Source organism: Vulpes vulpes, chromosome 2 (assembly GCF_048418805.1).
Source record: "Vulpes vulpes isolate BD-2025 chromosome 2, VulVul3, whole genome shotgun sequence".
Taxonomy (NCBI): Eukaryota; Metazoa; Chordata; class Mammalia; order Carnivora; family Canidae; genus Vulpes; species Vulpes vulpes.
In genome coordinates, this window is record NC_132781.1 from 51,597,630 (window position 1) to 51,613,831 (window position 16,202).

At 48.2% G+C, this 16,202-nt stretch overlaps 1 protein-coding gene across 3 annotated transcripts in view; it reads left to right on the forward strand.

The window, feature by feature from the left end:
- The window catches only part of DDX31 (DEAD-box helicase 31), a 69,674-nt gene that overhangs the window by 48,437 nt on the left and 5,035 nt on the right, over window positions 1–16,202 (forward strand). For all 3 annotated transcript variants that reach the window (XR_011999797.1, XM_072748283.1, XM_072748284.1), the window contains exon 19: window positions 4,597–4,765. Coding sequence is in view for 2 of the 3 variants with exons in the window: in XM_072748283.1 (XP_072604384.1) it covers window positions 4,597–4,765 (169 nt within the window). In the remaining variant the exon portion in view is untranslated. The remainder of the gene's footprint in view (window positions 1–4,596; window positions 4,766–16,202) is intronic.

Sequence of the window (16,202 nt, forward strand, 5' to 3'; positions counted from 1 at the left end):
GTGAGGGAGCAGACAGTGTACATAGTAAAAATAAAATGAATGACTGAATTAGTCTTTTAAAAGGTGTTAACTGGGGCAGCCCAGATGGCTCAGCGGTTTGGTGCTGCCTTCAGTCCAGGGCCTGCCTGATCCTGAGACCCAGGATCGAGTCCTGCATCGGGCTCCCTGCAATGGGGCCTGTTTCTCCCTCTGCCTGTGACTGCCTCTCTCTCTCTCTCTCTCTCTGTCTCATGAATAAAGAAATCTTTTAAAAAAATAAAATTAAAATAGGTGTTAACTGTGGAAAAAATAAAGCAGGTAAGGGAGGTAAAGGGATAGCTGGGCAGAGTGCATTTTACACAGAGGGTCGACATGAGCCCTGCTGTGATGCAGCATGAGCAAATTGAGGGTCATGCCCTCCTGCGACAGAAGAGTGTTCCAGGCCCAGAGGAGCTCTGGGAGGCAGTGTGGCCACAGGAGGGGAGGGCCCATGCAGCAAAGGGAGGCTTAGAAGCTGCCAAGAACTTTGGGGGCACCCCAAGGGCAATGGAAGTCATTGCAGGACTTGGAGCAGAGACATAGCATGGCCCACTAAGGTTGGAAAATATGCCCTGTGTGAGAATAGACTCGGGAGGGGTGGGAGAGAGTGAGTGCTGGGGAACTTAACTACAGGCAGTTGTGGTCATCAGGAAATAGAGGGTAAGAATGGGTTAGTCGGCAGATGTTTATGAGTGCCTACTGTATACCCTGGCACATTATAAAAGCAGCCCTTGGTTGTTGTGGTATACCACTGGAACAGATCAGAAGTACCCAGGATGAAAGATGAAGTCCCAGTGATGGCCCCATAATCACTGATATGTAATTAGTGTGTATCCTTCTGGACCCATTTCTCATGGTAGCCTGTCCTTGCATTTCCCTCAATTCAGCAGTTCCTAAGGGTTTTCCTCAGAACCTACTTTTAGAGAAGTACTGGCACATGTCTCTCAAGAGGAATAGATTATCTGTCACAGCATAACTACAGAGGTTGGTCGTTTGTTGACAGGCAAAGTGAGCTTGCTGGGTGGTACTTCCCTAGGTGCTGTGCTGCAGAATTTCTGGGTTAATAACAAAGTTGCAATGAAAAGAAAGAAATCAAGCTCACACCTTCATCTTCATCTTTGGTTTTGAGGTCAGGGGTGTTTTGGATATTCTAGTGAGACTACAGCTGTCTCAGGGTGTCTGGGTCGTCAGAGTGAGGCTGTAGTAAGGAGTCCTTAGAGAGTGTGGTTTTGTGTTTTCTTTTGTCATCATCACCGTAGAAATCGTTCATACCAAGAAACAAGCAGTTACTTGTTTTCTCTCTAAAGGATGTCGGAGTGGGGCTGCTCTGCAATGTTCAGGCCCCAAGAAGGAAAGAAACATGCAGTTTCCTCCTCTGCTAATTGATTTCCACATCAGATTGGTGATGGTCTGGGAGGAGACTGCCTGCAGTAGGTCTTGGCCTTTCCACATAGATGTTAAGCACTCCCTCCCTTCTCTTCTGGTACGTGGCATGGTGAGCTCTGGAGGCATGGGGGGAGCAGACATGTAAGCGCCACTCAGAATCTTCAGTTCACAACGTGGGGACAGTGACTGCACCCCGAAGTCAAAACTATCTTCTTCGGCATTTCAATCTGCATATGCAAATTCCCCACTCCAGACGTGCCTCTCTTTTATGCCATTTCAGAGCCTACCTCATAAATAATTAACAAAGCAGCTGGTTTTTGCCTTTATGGCAGAAAACTAGTTAGAAACTGGGCCAAGGATGCATTTGTTTTCCTTTTGCATTTCCTGACCCAGTCATTGTTAATAACTAGCGTTTAATTGTCAGTTTCCAGAAGCAGCCACCTCTTTTCCTCCTCATTTCTTGCCTCCTTTAGCTAGAGATCAAGTGGTTAAAGACTGTGGTAACAGAAGTTTGAACCCCAGACTCCTGAACAAAAATTTCAGAAACTGGAGTCCTTTACCTACAAATCACCCCTTTCGTATAGTGAGGTTCTTTCTGCTTCAGGTCTCCTGGAGGGGCAGGGGCCACACACACAGAAGCTGAGTCTGGCTTGGAAGGGCTGCTTCTCTAAGTCAAGAAAACCCAAACCACTGGTGACAGTTCAGTCCCCCTCCCTCAGTGTGATCCCAGGTAGTCAGATGCACGTGCCTTTATTCTGTATGGACGTTCGTTTTTCTGGGGGCAGAGGGGGCGAGGTTCCCTCCTTTTCCTCCGTACCTCCTTGATCTTAAGCATCATCCATAAGGTACTAATATTCCTGCTCGGATGTCCAAGAATAAATCTGATTTTAGGAACAAGGATGAAATGGCCATGTAGGGTATTTTAGAGTAGATTTTCCTTAGTTTGTCTCTCTTACGGCTATAAGATGGGAGACTGTGACTCAAGCACGTGTTCTAAGTGGCTGCAGTTTCCTCCACCAGCCTGAATAAATGCCCTCTTTTTCTGCTCTCCTCTCTTCTGGGCCCCACAACCCCTATTCCTGCTGCACATTCTCGACACTGCCCCTGGGAAGCATCTATGAACAGCTTCTGCTGGAATTCCTGCTTCTCTGAACCATCCAGACACGGGAGGCCATTCAAGGATGTGAGGACAGCCAAGTGTCCCTGGCCCCAGTGAGACAGGAGCCTCCAGGACAAGGAGGGTTAGTAAAAATTCATAGTGTGAAATGCTGCCTGAGCAGTTGTGGAGAGAGAAGACACATCTGCCATTTCTTGGCAAACTCATTAGGCTTGTAGAGCTGTTAGCTGGGCACCTGCGTTTCCTGGGACAGAGGCTCTCCATCCTCAGCTCTTAAGTTTGGTGCTCTCCATCCTCAGCCTTAATAGGAGGCTGATGTGCTTACAAGCAATGTGCATGAGACTGTAAAGGTGCAGAGTCTTTGACTTGGCTCAGGGTGGCTGCTGTCTCCTCTGTTAGACCCGAGTCCCGGTTGAGGCTCAGGAAGGGGAGGTGAGGTGTGGAGGAGAAGAGGCCTGTGTCCCAGGGTGGTGGCAGCGGGGCTTCCCTGAGGACTGGAGTGTATAGCTCCATGTCTGGAACCTGCTATCAGAACCTGCAGGTGCCAGAACCTGCAGACAGCGCAGGCGATTTGAAGTGTTAAAGATTTTCCCTGAAAAAGCTAGTCCCCAGTTATTAAAAAGGGGAGTAAGCACAGATTTACGAGAGGGGTGCAGAGGAGTTGCCTTGGTTATTATTTCTCATCGATTGGGAAAAGGAGTTCACTTTACTCAGTAAATAGAGCTTTCGTGGATTCCCAGGATCCTTCTAGGAGCTGATCTGCTAAAATGACACTTTTTATTACTGTTCATAAACGCCAATCTCCAGGTGCTGCTGGGATATTACGTTTAAGCTGTGGGCAAACTTGCCAGTCCAGTGGCTCAACAAGCGAGGGCGAGAGAGGCTGGTGTTTAGCACCTGCTTTTCCATGAGACAAGCAGTGCTGGGCCCCAGCTTGGCCAGTGGAAGAGCTGGAAGAGCTGGGCTTGGAAGGAAAGTGAGCAGTGATGGGATGGGGGCCCCTTCAGAGCCATCCATCCTCTCCTGCCCTTTTGTAGTGAGAAGAGGCAGACACTTGATTTTCATTGGAATTCAATATATTCGAGGGCATCTGGAGATAGGAACGTCTCTTTCCTCATAGGAATACTAAATTAAGGTATAGCCAGAGCTCCATGCTCCTGGGAACCACGTCTGCCTTTTTCTCTGGCCAGCACTGGGCTCTAGAATAGGGGCCTTCTTCTTAAGACAGGATTGAAACCACCATGCAATGTTGGATGGACATCTCAAAACTGTTGGCAATCTTCAAGGGAAGGACTATGTTAGAAATTTAATAATTGCCTTCTGCCTTTTTAAAATTCTGTTTTCATTGCCTTTTTTTATGCATTTTTCAAGTGGGTAAGAAGCACTGCATCGATAAACCTTAGATGCTTTAGAATGAATTTGGTTTTAAAATCCCAGGAGTAAACGAAGAGGTAGCAGCCATCCCTCTGGATAGGGGAGCTGGAGGTGGGACTTGCGGGTGAGCAACCTTATAGCAGTAGCAACACATCGCAGTGATAGCATAATAACAAGTGCAGTAAGGCCTTTGGAACCTTTTGAATTTTATAACATGTTCATGTATTAGCTATGCAAAAAATAAATGAATTAGAAAAATGCTTTCCTCACATAAAGGTCTAATCTCATTTTTTATGAGAGACTACCACATTGAACATGTTGTGGTTTCCTCACTCATTCTGTTTTTCAGTCATTTTTACAACAAACACTAGCTGCCTGTTGTGTTCCAGCTACTACAGGAGGCCCCAAGATCGTAATGAAGGACAAAATGGGGCCCCCGCCCTCCAGGATGATGATAAGATGCACAGTAAAATCTGAAATTAGATTAGTCAACAGATACTTATGTCCTATCAGGAGTTTGAGGAATTAAAAAATATATATACACAAGTATAGATAGAGTGGTTCACGTATGTTGTGCCATCCTGGCTATGCATCTCACGTTGCCTAGCAAGACAAAGTGTGCTGGACAGCTGCTAGGCCAGGGCTTGTGTGGCGCTCCAAGCTGCCATCCTGACGGCCTCTCTGACCTTGTTCCCTTGCAGCTCTACAGGCCTTCATCCGAGCCTATGCAACCTACCCCCGGGAGCTGAAGCACATCTTTCATGTCCGATCGCTCCACCTTGGTCACGTGGCTAAAAGCTTCGGGCTGAGAGATGCCCCCCAAAAGCTTAGTGTCACAACTGTAAAGAGAAGGAAAGCAAACCTGAACAGGTAAGATGAGCTGAATTGGTCCTGTGACAAATGGCTGGGATTCAGGTGGGTGTGGAGAGCTCTACTGACAGTGCTTGGAACAAGAGGAAAGATACCTAATCTGAATGTTTTAAGGCACCTGCAGAAATGCAGTGAGGTCTCTTGTCGGGTCCAGATGTAGGGATATTATTGGGGCAGCAAGACCAACCTATTGGGTTGTCTTCACTGCCTACCAGAAGAGTAACTCAGGGACTTGCTGGAGTCAGAGCTTCAGATGTGCTGTGGATCACCCTGGAAAGCCTCAAGGACTTGTTTGAAAACTGGCATGTTCTATGAAATTCCCCTGGCCCTGTCCTGGTGAGATGGTAGGGGCTGTGTCCAGGGTTCCTGCTTAGCATGACTCTCCTGCAGCCTGGCACTGAGGGCTGACGCTGAACTCCCTGCACCACGTTCACGTTGCTCTCCTTGGTGCTAACATGTACCTCTGGTGTGTGAGCACATGCGGAGGCAAGTGCCAGACTCTCCCTCCCTTCCCTGCCTCCTCTCCCTCAAAAAGCATGTTCTGAACTGTCCAGAGGTCTTAGGGAGTAGGGAGGAGAGTAAGGAGGGCTGCCCTACAGGTTGAAGCCTGAGCTCTGAGTCCCCCTCCACAGTCTCAGGAGGTTGTAAAACTCCACAAAATACCTTTGGAAATGGTCTTCTCTCCTCAGAGACAGGTGTACTTTTAATACCAGCCCTAGCCCCTTGCAGGAACCAGAATACTTCAGATCCCATGGGCTGCTTTATGGGGAATTTGGGGATGGGTTGTTGATACTGCTTTTACAGCACGTGTGTGAGAAGGATACATTGAACACACATTTGGGGTCTGTGAACCCTTGAACATTCTGGACAATTATTTTGTATAGCACATCATTCTTTTTGTTTGTTAATTACAAATACCAAAATCCACTTGCCCTGACTCTGAGCATCTGTGGGTGTGCCACACTTTTCCTGCATGTTCCCACACAATGCCTGCTTGTGCATTCACCGCCACCACCCTTGTCAGGGCCTGGTTTCTCTGGAGTGTGATGACAAAAGGGAAAAAGGACCACCCAGTATAGGAAAATGATCACTGGCCTTGGAAGCAGGGGACTTGGACTCAGTTCCAGCTCCACTGTGATGTGAGCTTCGGAGCTTTGGGCCATGTCCCTGCTTAACTTCCCAGAGCCTCGGGTTCCCCAACTACAGAAGGGAGAAGGAAATTGATGTTTTTAGTGATTTCCCAAGATTGTTTTGAGAATCAGCATGAGGGTGGGCCATACAGATGGAAGCACCTTAGAACAGAGACCTAGAAACCAGATGGGTTAAGATGCTGGAACATCCAGCTTTATCTGTTCTGGGACTTGGCATCTTCAAGGCTCTTTGTAATGGATAAAATTTGCCTAAATTTAATGCCAGTTTTGGATTTTTTAAGATGGTTGCTTTTTTTCTTATATTAGTACCTCTCAGATAGGACCCCACTCCAGTAATTCTGTGAGGCAGGTAGTTCTCCACATGCTGCTATTCATGCATGCCCAAACAAGACTAAGACACATCCAGCACTGGTTTCTTCCAGGCAGTTTTGAGGCGCAGGGCACTGCCTGCTGCCCCTGCTACATGTTCTGGGCAGGGCTACAGCCAAAGACTTTACTGACCCGTCCTCCCAGTGGGAAAAGATGCCTCACATCTACTCCCCTACACGACAGCTGTGTGCCAGAGTTAGGTTGCTGTCCCGAGACTGGCGGTGGCTGGTATATCCACATGCTAACTTTGATTTTGAGTCTGTGAAACTTGAGGTCAGGCCTAAGGGTAACCTCCTAGTGATCTGGAAGCCAGGCCATCCTGCCACCGTCTCTAAAATGTTGGCACTTCAAGAAGATAATGCACCTGCCAGTTGATGACTGGTAAGAAATCCATATTTTGCTGATTCCTCTCCCCGCAAATAAATGCAGTCCCAGTATTTTATTGTTAGCAGCCCATCTACTTTTATGACTGGGAATTGCATTAGCAAGTGTTAATCCAGATAGCAGCTCTTCAGACTGGGATGTCCTCAGCTCTTACCCAGACCCTGGAAAGCAGAGCAGCAAGGCAAGGAGGCCGTTGGGAGGAGGACTTGGAGCCAGCATTGTCCTTACCTTGAGAAGCCACGAGGGAGAGAGCAAGCCACCGCCTCCTGCTTCGGCTGACCCTGCTAGCAGATGGGCACCAGGACTACGATACCCCTGTGAGCGGGGGATTTAACAGGGCTTTATTTAGGGAAGAATGGGCTGATTAGCCGATAAAGAGCATGTAAGATGGTATGGGGCAGCCTTTGATGTCTGGCTGGCGCGGCAGGGAGCCGGGTGGTGAGTGACAGCAGTGTGTCACAGGATTACTCCGCCCGTGACAATACCGCTCTCTGTTCTGGCCATGTCACCACTCAGTTACAGCTACTTTTTGGGTTGTTATGCCCTTCTTTTGAAGGCATTTCTCTCCACACACTGACATCCTCCCATCCCACCCCCGCCTTGATAACGCAGACGGGCACTCACAGATACAGTAGGCACCTTTTTTATTTGGGAAAATCTTGTCACTCGTGCAAGAAGAATGACTTTGCAGCTAATCTGCACATGGACCGTATAATTGTGGTCAGGATAAGCAGCAGAGAAAACTTGACAGATTTTCCACACCTCAGTCAAGGCTCAAGCAAATGCCAGTTGCTGCTTTTTGAGGACTGGGAAGAAAAGTCCATTAAAGCCCACAAAGTGCAGAGAGTTATACTGTGGCCACAGTGATTGTTCTGAGCTCAAGCGTCTCCTGAAATCCATCTGTCAAGAAAGAGAGTGGTTTCTTATGTTTTTGTATGGGTGGATCAAGTAATAGCACTAAATTCGCCAAATTATTCTGCATTCCATTTGATGAGGTTTACTGCCTAGAATAGTTAGATGTTACATGCAGACCTCTGATACCTGTGAACCAAATCCATCCCACGCTAAGCAAGATCCTGTCTCACCTTGTCATGCATCAAGCAAGGGGTTCTTCTGAGCGTTAAAAATATGAAGCAAGGACAAGTTAACTTAGGAGACTATTTCCGTGTGACAGCAAAGGGAAGTTTTATCTCATCTGTATGCTTTTATTCCTTTACTTGACCACTGTTCAGAAAAAGAAATGTCCCCAAATGAGATCTTAATCACCAGGTCTGTGTCTATTTTTTCAGTGCTTAGTTCTGAAAGGAACACAAGATGTTTCTCCCCTGCACACAAATACAGTCATTGTTACAAAACTCTTCTGACACCTACACACAGGCCTGCCAAAGCAACCCCCACCCCAACCACCGACATAGACATGCACACAGAAAGTCAGTACTGTTGGTAAAATATTGAATGGCCCCTTAGCAACATCCATCACAAACACAGTATTTTCCCCCTGTGAAACATAGTTCTGATTTTGAAGCAAGGTAGATTCAGCAGTTCCTGAGAAGCAAAGGTAACAGACCTTCCAAAGTTTCCATCTTCCCAGGAGACACTGAACCCTAGTACTACTGTCTGCTGCGGGAGGGCAGAGTTGTGTTTTTTGCCAGGGTGTCTGTCTGTGTGGGCAGTCGCACATGAGTCGTGAGGAGGCACACTGTGGAGGGCTATGGATCCCCTCAGCTATCTGACACTGTGGAAAATGGTTCAAGAATAGAATACCTCACCATGTTAGTGCTACCGGGCCGATATGGAAGAGCAAGTCTGCTGGTTTTAACCACCCTGTTTCATGTGAGTTATGTGCTATTATCATGATTGTGCTGTGCTTCCCCAAACGATTTAGTTTGTAGCTACCTAAGACTTGTTCACCTCTGGCCACTGCCACCTGTGTCTTTCTGATGTTTTTCTGAGTACCTAGAACCATCTGGGGCATCGCCTTTATCAGTAATCCATTAACTATGCTCCTCTGTTCTTGCTCCCTCCTCTTAAAATTAGTAGAGAAACAACAGTCTGAATTGTTGACTGGTCATAAAAGAAATGTAGTTTTGTTTTATTTGTATAAGTTTTCTCAAACCAACCTTGTTAAAGTGTTACCTGATCTTATCAAACAGGTAAGCAATCTGAAATGATAGATCTCTTAACCCCTAACACCTGGATCTGCATGTGCTTGGCCAGTGCTCAGCAGGCTGTAGTCAAATGCAGGGGTACATGGGGCTGGCGCCTCTACGTCCTGGCCTCAGGTCAGAGCCACCAGCACCCAAGCACCGCAGAGCTTTGCCTTAACCCCAAAGTCCCAGATACAGTGTATTCTCTACAAGTAAACATCCTCCTGGAGAGGATGCTTGCCAGACTTTTCCCATCTGAATTACCACAAACGCTTTATCACCAAAGTTTAAACTAGGGGTTTTACATAGCTCCATCTAGGGCCTTTTTCAGTTTTGGAGGCCTTTGCCCAGTCAGTTGCTCTGGTTCTCACCCTGGCCTAATCAGTAGCTATTAAACAACTATCAAGAGTTCCTGCACTGACTAGTAATCTAGTGCCCCACTTGTGTCTTCGGTGCTGAGCAAGGGAGGATCACCCAGTGATAAAGAGTTGGGATTGAGCCACTTAACCCTCTTTGTGCCCTGGGATGGGTGACTCTCCCTCTCTCTACCTAGTCCTCTCGCCTCCCAAACATGAACATGCAGGAGCCCTTGGCTGTTGGTTACAAAAATGACAATACTGGTGGTTCTCTGTGCCCTCCTTCCCTGTCCCTGTGAGCTTCCCTGGGATGGGGAGTGGGAAGTGTGGCTAACAGCTGTGCAGCACCCTTGAACTTGTCTTATCAGGAACAACCTTGAAAATGTGGAACTGGTCCTCTCTAAGATGAGCATTAAGAAGCTGCAGCTGCACTTCCCTGTAAAGCAATATTCTCATCATTAGGAGCAGCTTGCCTGCCAATTTTTATGTGGCATTTACAACCTCCCTAATATCACTTAATTAGCTGAAGGCAAACCTGGAATATTGCCCACTGTGAAAATTTTCTCGATTTCATTCTGTAAAAAAGACAGATTGGCCAAACATGAGATCAGAGGCTAGACAAAAGCCACACTTGAAAGCATGGGGATCTCTATGAGAGCCTCTTCACCCCCCACATGCAGGCCAGATCTCTCCTTATCCGGTCTGCAGCAGCGTTGAAAACTGCTGATCACCCTGGCTGCCTTGCACTAGTGTCTTCATACCACTTCTCAAACCCTGCTGCGGTCAGTGGCAGCCCTCGGCCCCTCATCTTCTTTGGCCTTCTGGAGCTGTTGTCTGTGGCCACTCTGCTCCCCTCTGACATGTGCTCCGAGCCGAAGAGCTTTCGCACCCCTCACCCATTACACTTGTGGCCACCCTTTCTCTGGGTCTCATGGCTCTAATGACTCTGACAAGTGACAACGGCAGACCCCCTCTTCCCGAGGACCTGCATGGCCCCCACTTGCCCATTCTCTCAGGGCTTTTGCCTAGCTCCTGAGGGCCTGGGCTTCTCGCCACTCCTCTTTATCTTTGGACCCCAGTTCCTCTGCAAGGAGGTCTTCTCTGGGCTGCCTGCCCAGGTGGGCACCCCACCATCCCCTCACCCTAGACTGCCATCTGTTTGTGTGGGTGTTTGTGTGGTTCATGTCTATGTCCTTCAAGTGTAGCTCACGGTGGAAACCTGTCTGGTTTTTCTCATCACATTCCTAGTACCTCCCATAGTACCGAGTATACAGTGGATGCTGGGGGAATAGTTTTGAACAGGAGAATAGAAAATGAAAGCACCCTGTAATTTCAAGAGGAAGAGCATGGTAGGAAGAAAGGAAAGATAAGGAAAAGAGGTAAATACCTCTTACTTACCTCTTTAGTGAACTCTGCAAACAGCCAATCCTGTGTGGGGGAATTGCTGGGGGCGGGGAGCACACTTGCTTTACAGAACTGTCTCCCTGTTGCCCCCTGTTCCACTCCTCAGTCAGACTGTCCTGGGAGAACAATAATTGGGTTCATCATCTTCTGACACAGTTTCCCTGGCTTCACAGGTAGGGGAGGCCTGGGGATAAGCCAGGTCAGGACCCTGCCTCTAGGGGACCAGAGCAGATACCCCATTGGAAGGCCAGATAGCTTGACTTCAGCCTGAAGGACAGAGAGAAACAGCTGAGGACCACCAGATGACACCTTGAGAAAGATGTGCTTGTCCTGTTGAACAGGGGAGCAGACTCTGCCCTCAGACTCTCTTGGAGAGCTGTATACAGTAGAGACACCCAGGCCCCAACCCAGGCGACCACGCTTCAGTGAAGCCTGGAGTCATGAAGAGTGGGATGGAGTCATGAACGTAACAGGTCCCTAGACCCAGGTCCTCGGAGCAGGTGATGGGGTGTCCTTAACACAGTAAGACGGTGAGGTGCTGGCTATGTGTTTGTGTGCTCTGAGTTTTTTGAGTCAGGATTAATTCATGTAGAGCGTGGGTGAGCTGCACTGGTTATGCATGAAAGTATGTCCCACTGGCCTCTCTGTTTGGGAGCTAAAAGGGTCACTTTGAAGTTCACACTGGATTATCACTTTGGGGCATTTGTACCAAAGAGAATCTACTCTTGTATGTCCAGACTGAGACGGGGACAGGAAAAGTACTGTGGAAGGTGGCCTGGCCTCTTCTGTTGGAAAAGACGGCACAGCAGAGTTGTCGCTCAGAGCCTGTGTGTCGGCGAGTCCCCTGTTGGTTTTGAGCTCGCCAAGTTGCGTTCACAGGCAGCTCCGGGCAGGTGGCACAGTGTGGGCGCAGGCTCTGGTGGAGGGCTTGCCCCCTTCTACCCAGCTCACCTGCTACACACCCAGTCTTCATTCCTTCCCTGCCAGGTACTGTGCCCTGACTTCATTATAGCAGTGCACATGCAGCTTTTTACAGAAGAAGCCTTTTGCTTCTACCACTATTTTTTTCTCTCTGACACCATGCAATTACCAGCCCTGTGCCTCCTCGTGGAACAAACAGATCCTCATCCCCCCTGGCTAATGAGGCTATTAGAGGGATTTCATGGTGACCCTACTCTTCCTCCACACCTGGGTCACCTGCAGACCGTGGGAGACACAGGCTGTGCTTTCAGTCAAGCAGTCAGGGCCAACGACAAAGAACAGGAACCCAGCCAGCCTCTCCTGGGAGGATGCTGGGCAGTCACAGTCCCTGTTGGAGCCTCCCAGCCACTGGAGTTGGGAGACACGGCTGGCCCAGCATGACTCAGCAGATGGCAGTTAAGGCTGCATGCAACAGGATGCCCGGCTCTTCTTTAGATTGGCCTTGCCCAGAGCTCTTGTGGTTTATTCCATTGAAAAAATAGGAAAGAACGTGACAGACCCTAGCTTTTCCTTCACTCCATGTGGTTCGATTCAGTTTTAGTCATTCTGACCTGTCTTGGCCCTTCCTATGGTGACTCACTCCTCTGATCTGTTCCCATGGGCCTCGGGTTCCTTTCTGAGTAGGAAAGCATGCATCCCCAGCCCCTCCATGCTCTCCTTACTTCAAAGAGGCCAGAGTCTTTGCATCCTGTTACGACCTAAATGAAATGATTCCAGGTCGTTTTCAGGTGTCCTCTTCATTCTGGCCCTGACGTTACAGCAGCAGTCTGAAATGGAGAGTAACATCTTAAGTACTTAGTAATCCAGAAGAGGGATGCAGTTTGAGCATCGCCCTGGAGCAGCAGCTGGGCCTGGGACTCTTCGGGGCCTCTGTGTGCCCTCGGCTGTGCCGAGTCCATGTGCATATCCCACTGAGACTTCACCAGGGCCCTGTGACCAAGGCTGGTCCCCAGTAACCCAGTGGACATGGCAGGCCTGATCCTGTGGCCCCGAGTCTGAGAGAGCCTGGAGCCCACCTCTGAGCACTTGGCTGGTGCCTTGTGTACCCTTTGTGGAAGTTTCCAGTTTCTAGAGTTAATATTGGACAAAGAAAAAAGTATTTGGAACTTGCTACACATATTTTTCTATGTGCAAATAGTTGCTCTCCATAGTAGTAGAAGAAACAGACTTGAAGCAGGAGGTCATTGGGTTGTGTATATGGAAAAATTTGATTTGAAACCATCAGAGTGGTGACCACTGGAGTGGGTGGTAGAAGCTTTGAGTTTGTGGGGCAGTTAACCTTGAAAGATCTCTGAGAAGAGATGATGGCAGGGAGGATCTGGATCCCCCTTTTTCTCTGGCTTCCTTCCGGATCCAGAGGCAGAAGGATGCAGTGGATTAGGGAAGCCTGGAGCTGGTGTCAGATGTTCTGAGCTTGATCCCAGCCCTGGCAACAGTGTACCTGTGCTGTGGGGCTCATGGGGCTGTGAGGAGTGGGAGGCGGTACTAACCGTGTAACAGCTGGCCCGTGCTGAGCCTGGAGCAAATGCTGCTTTCTCCCAGTGTCCCATCCTGCTTCCTCTTTGAGTCTGTAAGAGAGAGGTGAGCACTTCCTGGAATCTTCTCAGTGCTTCCGCCACAGCCCGCCCTTGACCCGCCTGTTGCCGCCTGTTGTGTGGCTCCTCAGTATGGAAGGCCTCTGCTTTAGGCCTCCCGGCTATGGGGGTCACCACCTCCCCAGTGGCCCCTGCTTACTGTGAGAGCTCCTAGAAATGAGCCCCACTGGACCACTTTCATTTTCCCCCCATTGGTCTGATTTTCACTCTGTGGTCTCTGTGAGATTCAAATGCTGAATGTGCATGATTTGCAAACACAAAAATACAAGGTGTTGTTATTGTTGATCAAAGCCATCCCTGGTCCATATGACAGGTGTCGGATATCTGATGATGGCTCCTTCTCTCCCGCCTTTCCTCTTTTCCATAACTGTTAATAACAATAACAGTCAACATTTAATGAGGGCCTTCGCAACAGGCACTGTGAGAAGCGCTTTGATTCATTAGTTCACTTAATCCTTTTGTGAGTGAGCAGACTGGCACGAGGAGAAATCAGGCCTCGGCCAAACCGAAAGAGTCGCACAGCGCGTGTGGGACAGTGCCAGGGTCCTCTCCCTTGGAGGGGCCACCTCTGCTGGTCACAGTCCTTCATCTCAGCAGCTCTTCTCTCAGCCCAGGTTCTTTACAAAATCGGGTTTATGAGACTCCTCAAATGTGCAGCAGAGACTGATCAGCACAAAAGAGGACAATGATATGGTAGCTGTTGGTCTGTTGATGGTAAGAGCGTGTGGGGGACTCAGCATGGACTGGGCTTACAATGCAGTGGGGCCCCTCATAGGGAGGGGCAAGTGTTCTTAGGCATCCAGGCCTCTTGGCTCCCTGTCTCCTGCATTCTTGTCATCTGGGTCATCCTGTGGCTTAGACTGAAACTGGCCAACTAAGCCCCATCTTGTTTGCACGTGTGGTAGTTCTGACCAGCCCGCTGCTTGGCCTCAAGAGCAAGACATTGCCTGTGCCCTGTTGTGTTTCACCTGTTAGCTGAAGGCCCATCCCTTCGGCCTCCTAGGGTGTGGCAGGTGTTTTGTCATCCCCTGTGTTAACTGTCCCTGCAGGCTGCTTTTCATCTGGAGATGTGATAAATATGCCTCGTAATATCATCCAAGGCATCCGTAGTAATGTCAAACAGGACAGGCCCAGAGGGCTGAGCTCTGGGGTTTGGTGCTGCAATTTTACACTGAGCTTATCAATCTCAGACAGCATTTTCAGGATATAGCCCTACCAGTTACAAATACGCTTAATTGTTTCCACACCTACTTGATTTTTCTCCATCTTGGTATTTTCACAGAGAATTAAAATGTGTAAAGAGCACTTAACATGCTTGTAGGTGTCTGTGGAGGCACTTTCTGACATGGGGGGTACTCAGCTGAAAGAAAGCCGTTGACTCCACGGGGACATCAGCTAGGTGAGGGGCAGAGCTGGGTTTCTAGCCAGAGTCATCAGAATTCTGGGCTTCAAACCCCTCCTTCCCCAGCGCTGCCCACCTGCCCAGGGATGTCTATGCCTGCATCCTGATAAAGCTGCTCTAAGAATTTCTGTCACTCAGGTAAATAATCTCAAAGTTCCTGTCCATTCTGAGATTCTGGTTCCATTCTTCCCTTTTAGGCCTCTGCTATCTCTGTCCTCCCTTTCATTGTGCTGCCCGCCAGATGGCAGATCTATCATGCTGTCAATGTATTGATTGCCTGTGGCCAGTGTGGCCTAGCAGCATGCCTGCCCTCAACCCAGGGCATGGAGTTGTCTTCTGCTTTTCACTGGGTCTTGTTCTTGGACATAAGGCAGAAACTCACTGTTTATGAATCCCTGTGTCCACAAAGGCACACTCGGGAATTTTTCTGCAGTGTCCATTGCCACAGGGAGGCTCCCCTGGAATGGGGTGCTTTCTGGGGCCCTCATAGGTTCACAGAAGCTAGAGTTGGTTTGATGCTAAGAAGTCACAAAGAAAACATCCTTTTTAGGGTCCATCCACCAGCTTACATCTCTGCCAGAACAGAATCCAGAGGTTAGAGGAGTCTTGATACAGTTGCTCTTCAGTGACCTGAAAGCTTTGGGTTTAATAGTGTGTAGGCAAAATTATCGTCCCATGCTACCTGATTCCTTACCTGAACTACTTTGTTGCACCAGAGGGACTGCTTGTCAGATTCTCCCTGGAGTTGTACGTTACTTTTACTGTCATCTGAGAGCCACCAAAACCCCGCTCAGACATTGCTGGCTTTTCCTTCATCCATAAGAGCAAGGTGGGAAGTAGAAACTTTTGAGTCCACCTCAAGCCATCTGAAAGCATCACTGTTTCCGACCAAGGTCACTTAGATCCCAGCTTTTCTTCCAGCTGGGGGGCTTGCTTCCCTACAGAGTCCTTGGTGGGGGCCTCACCGTGGTTCTGAGTCATTGGCTTACATGCAGCAACTTTCAAATCAGAGAAGTAAGTAGATTTTACTACTCCTCTGTGTGTCTATTTTAAGAGAAAAATCCTTCACAGACTCATTCAGCCAGCCAAAGGGACAGAGGTTTTGGTAAGTAAAGATTTAAATACTTTGATATTTCGTTATAGGACAAAAATCTACCATTTGGTTTATTTTATTTTTCTTAAAATAAATATACTTTTTTTCTGATTATAAAAATAATGCATGTTTGCTGTAAAAATTCAGGAAATAGAGAAAAGCTTAAAAATCACCCATAAACCCACAATCTGAGTTAACCTTGAATCACATCTTTTGTGCCCTTCAGACTTCCTCTGCAAGTGTCCATATTTGTGTTTGTGTCAATAATGAAACTGAAACAGATTGTGCTTTTTTTTTTTTTTTTTTTTTTTTAGATTGTGCTTTTTTTTTAAACTGCTGTTTCTCAACTAAGTTATCCAACCATTACATTTAAGATGTACTCTGTCAGGGCCTCCAAGAGTCTGAGGTTTTAAGATAACATGAACGTTGTCTTGTTAAAAATATTTTGGGGTACCTGACTGGCTTAGTCGGTTGAGCTTCTGACTCTTGGTTCCAGCCCAGGTCCTGGTCTCAGGGTTGTGGGATTGAGCTTCTCATTGGGCTCTGTGCTTGGCA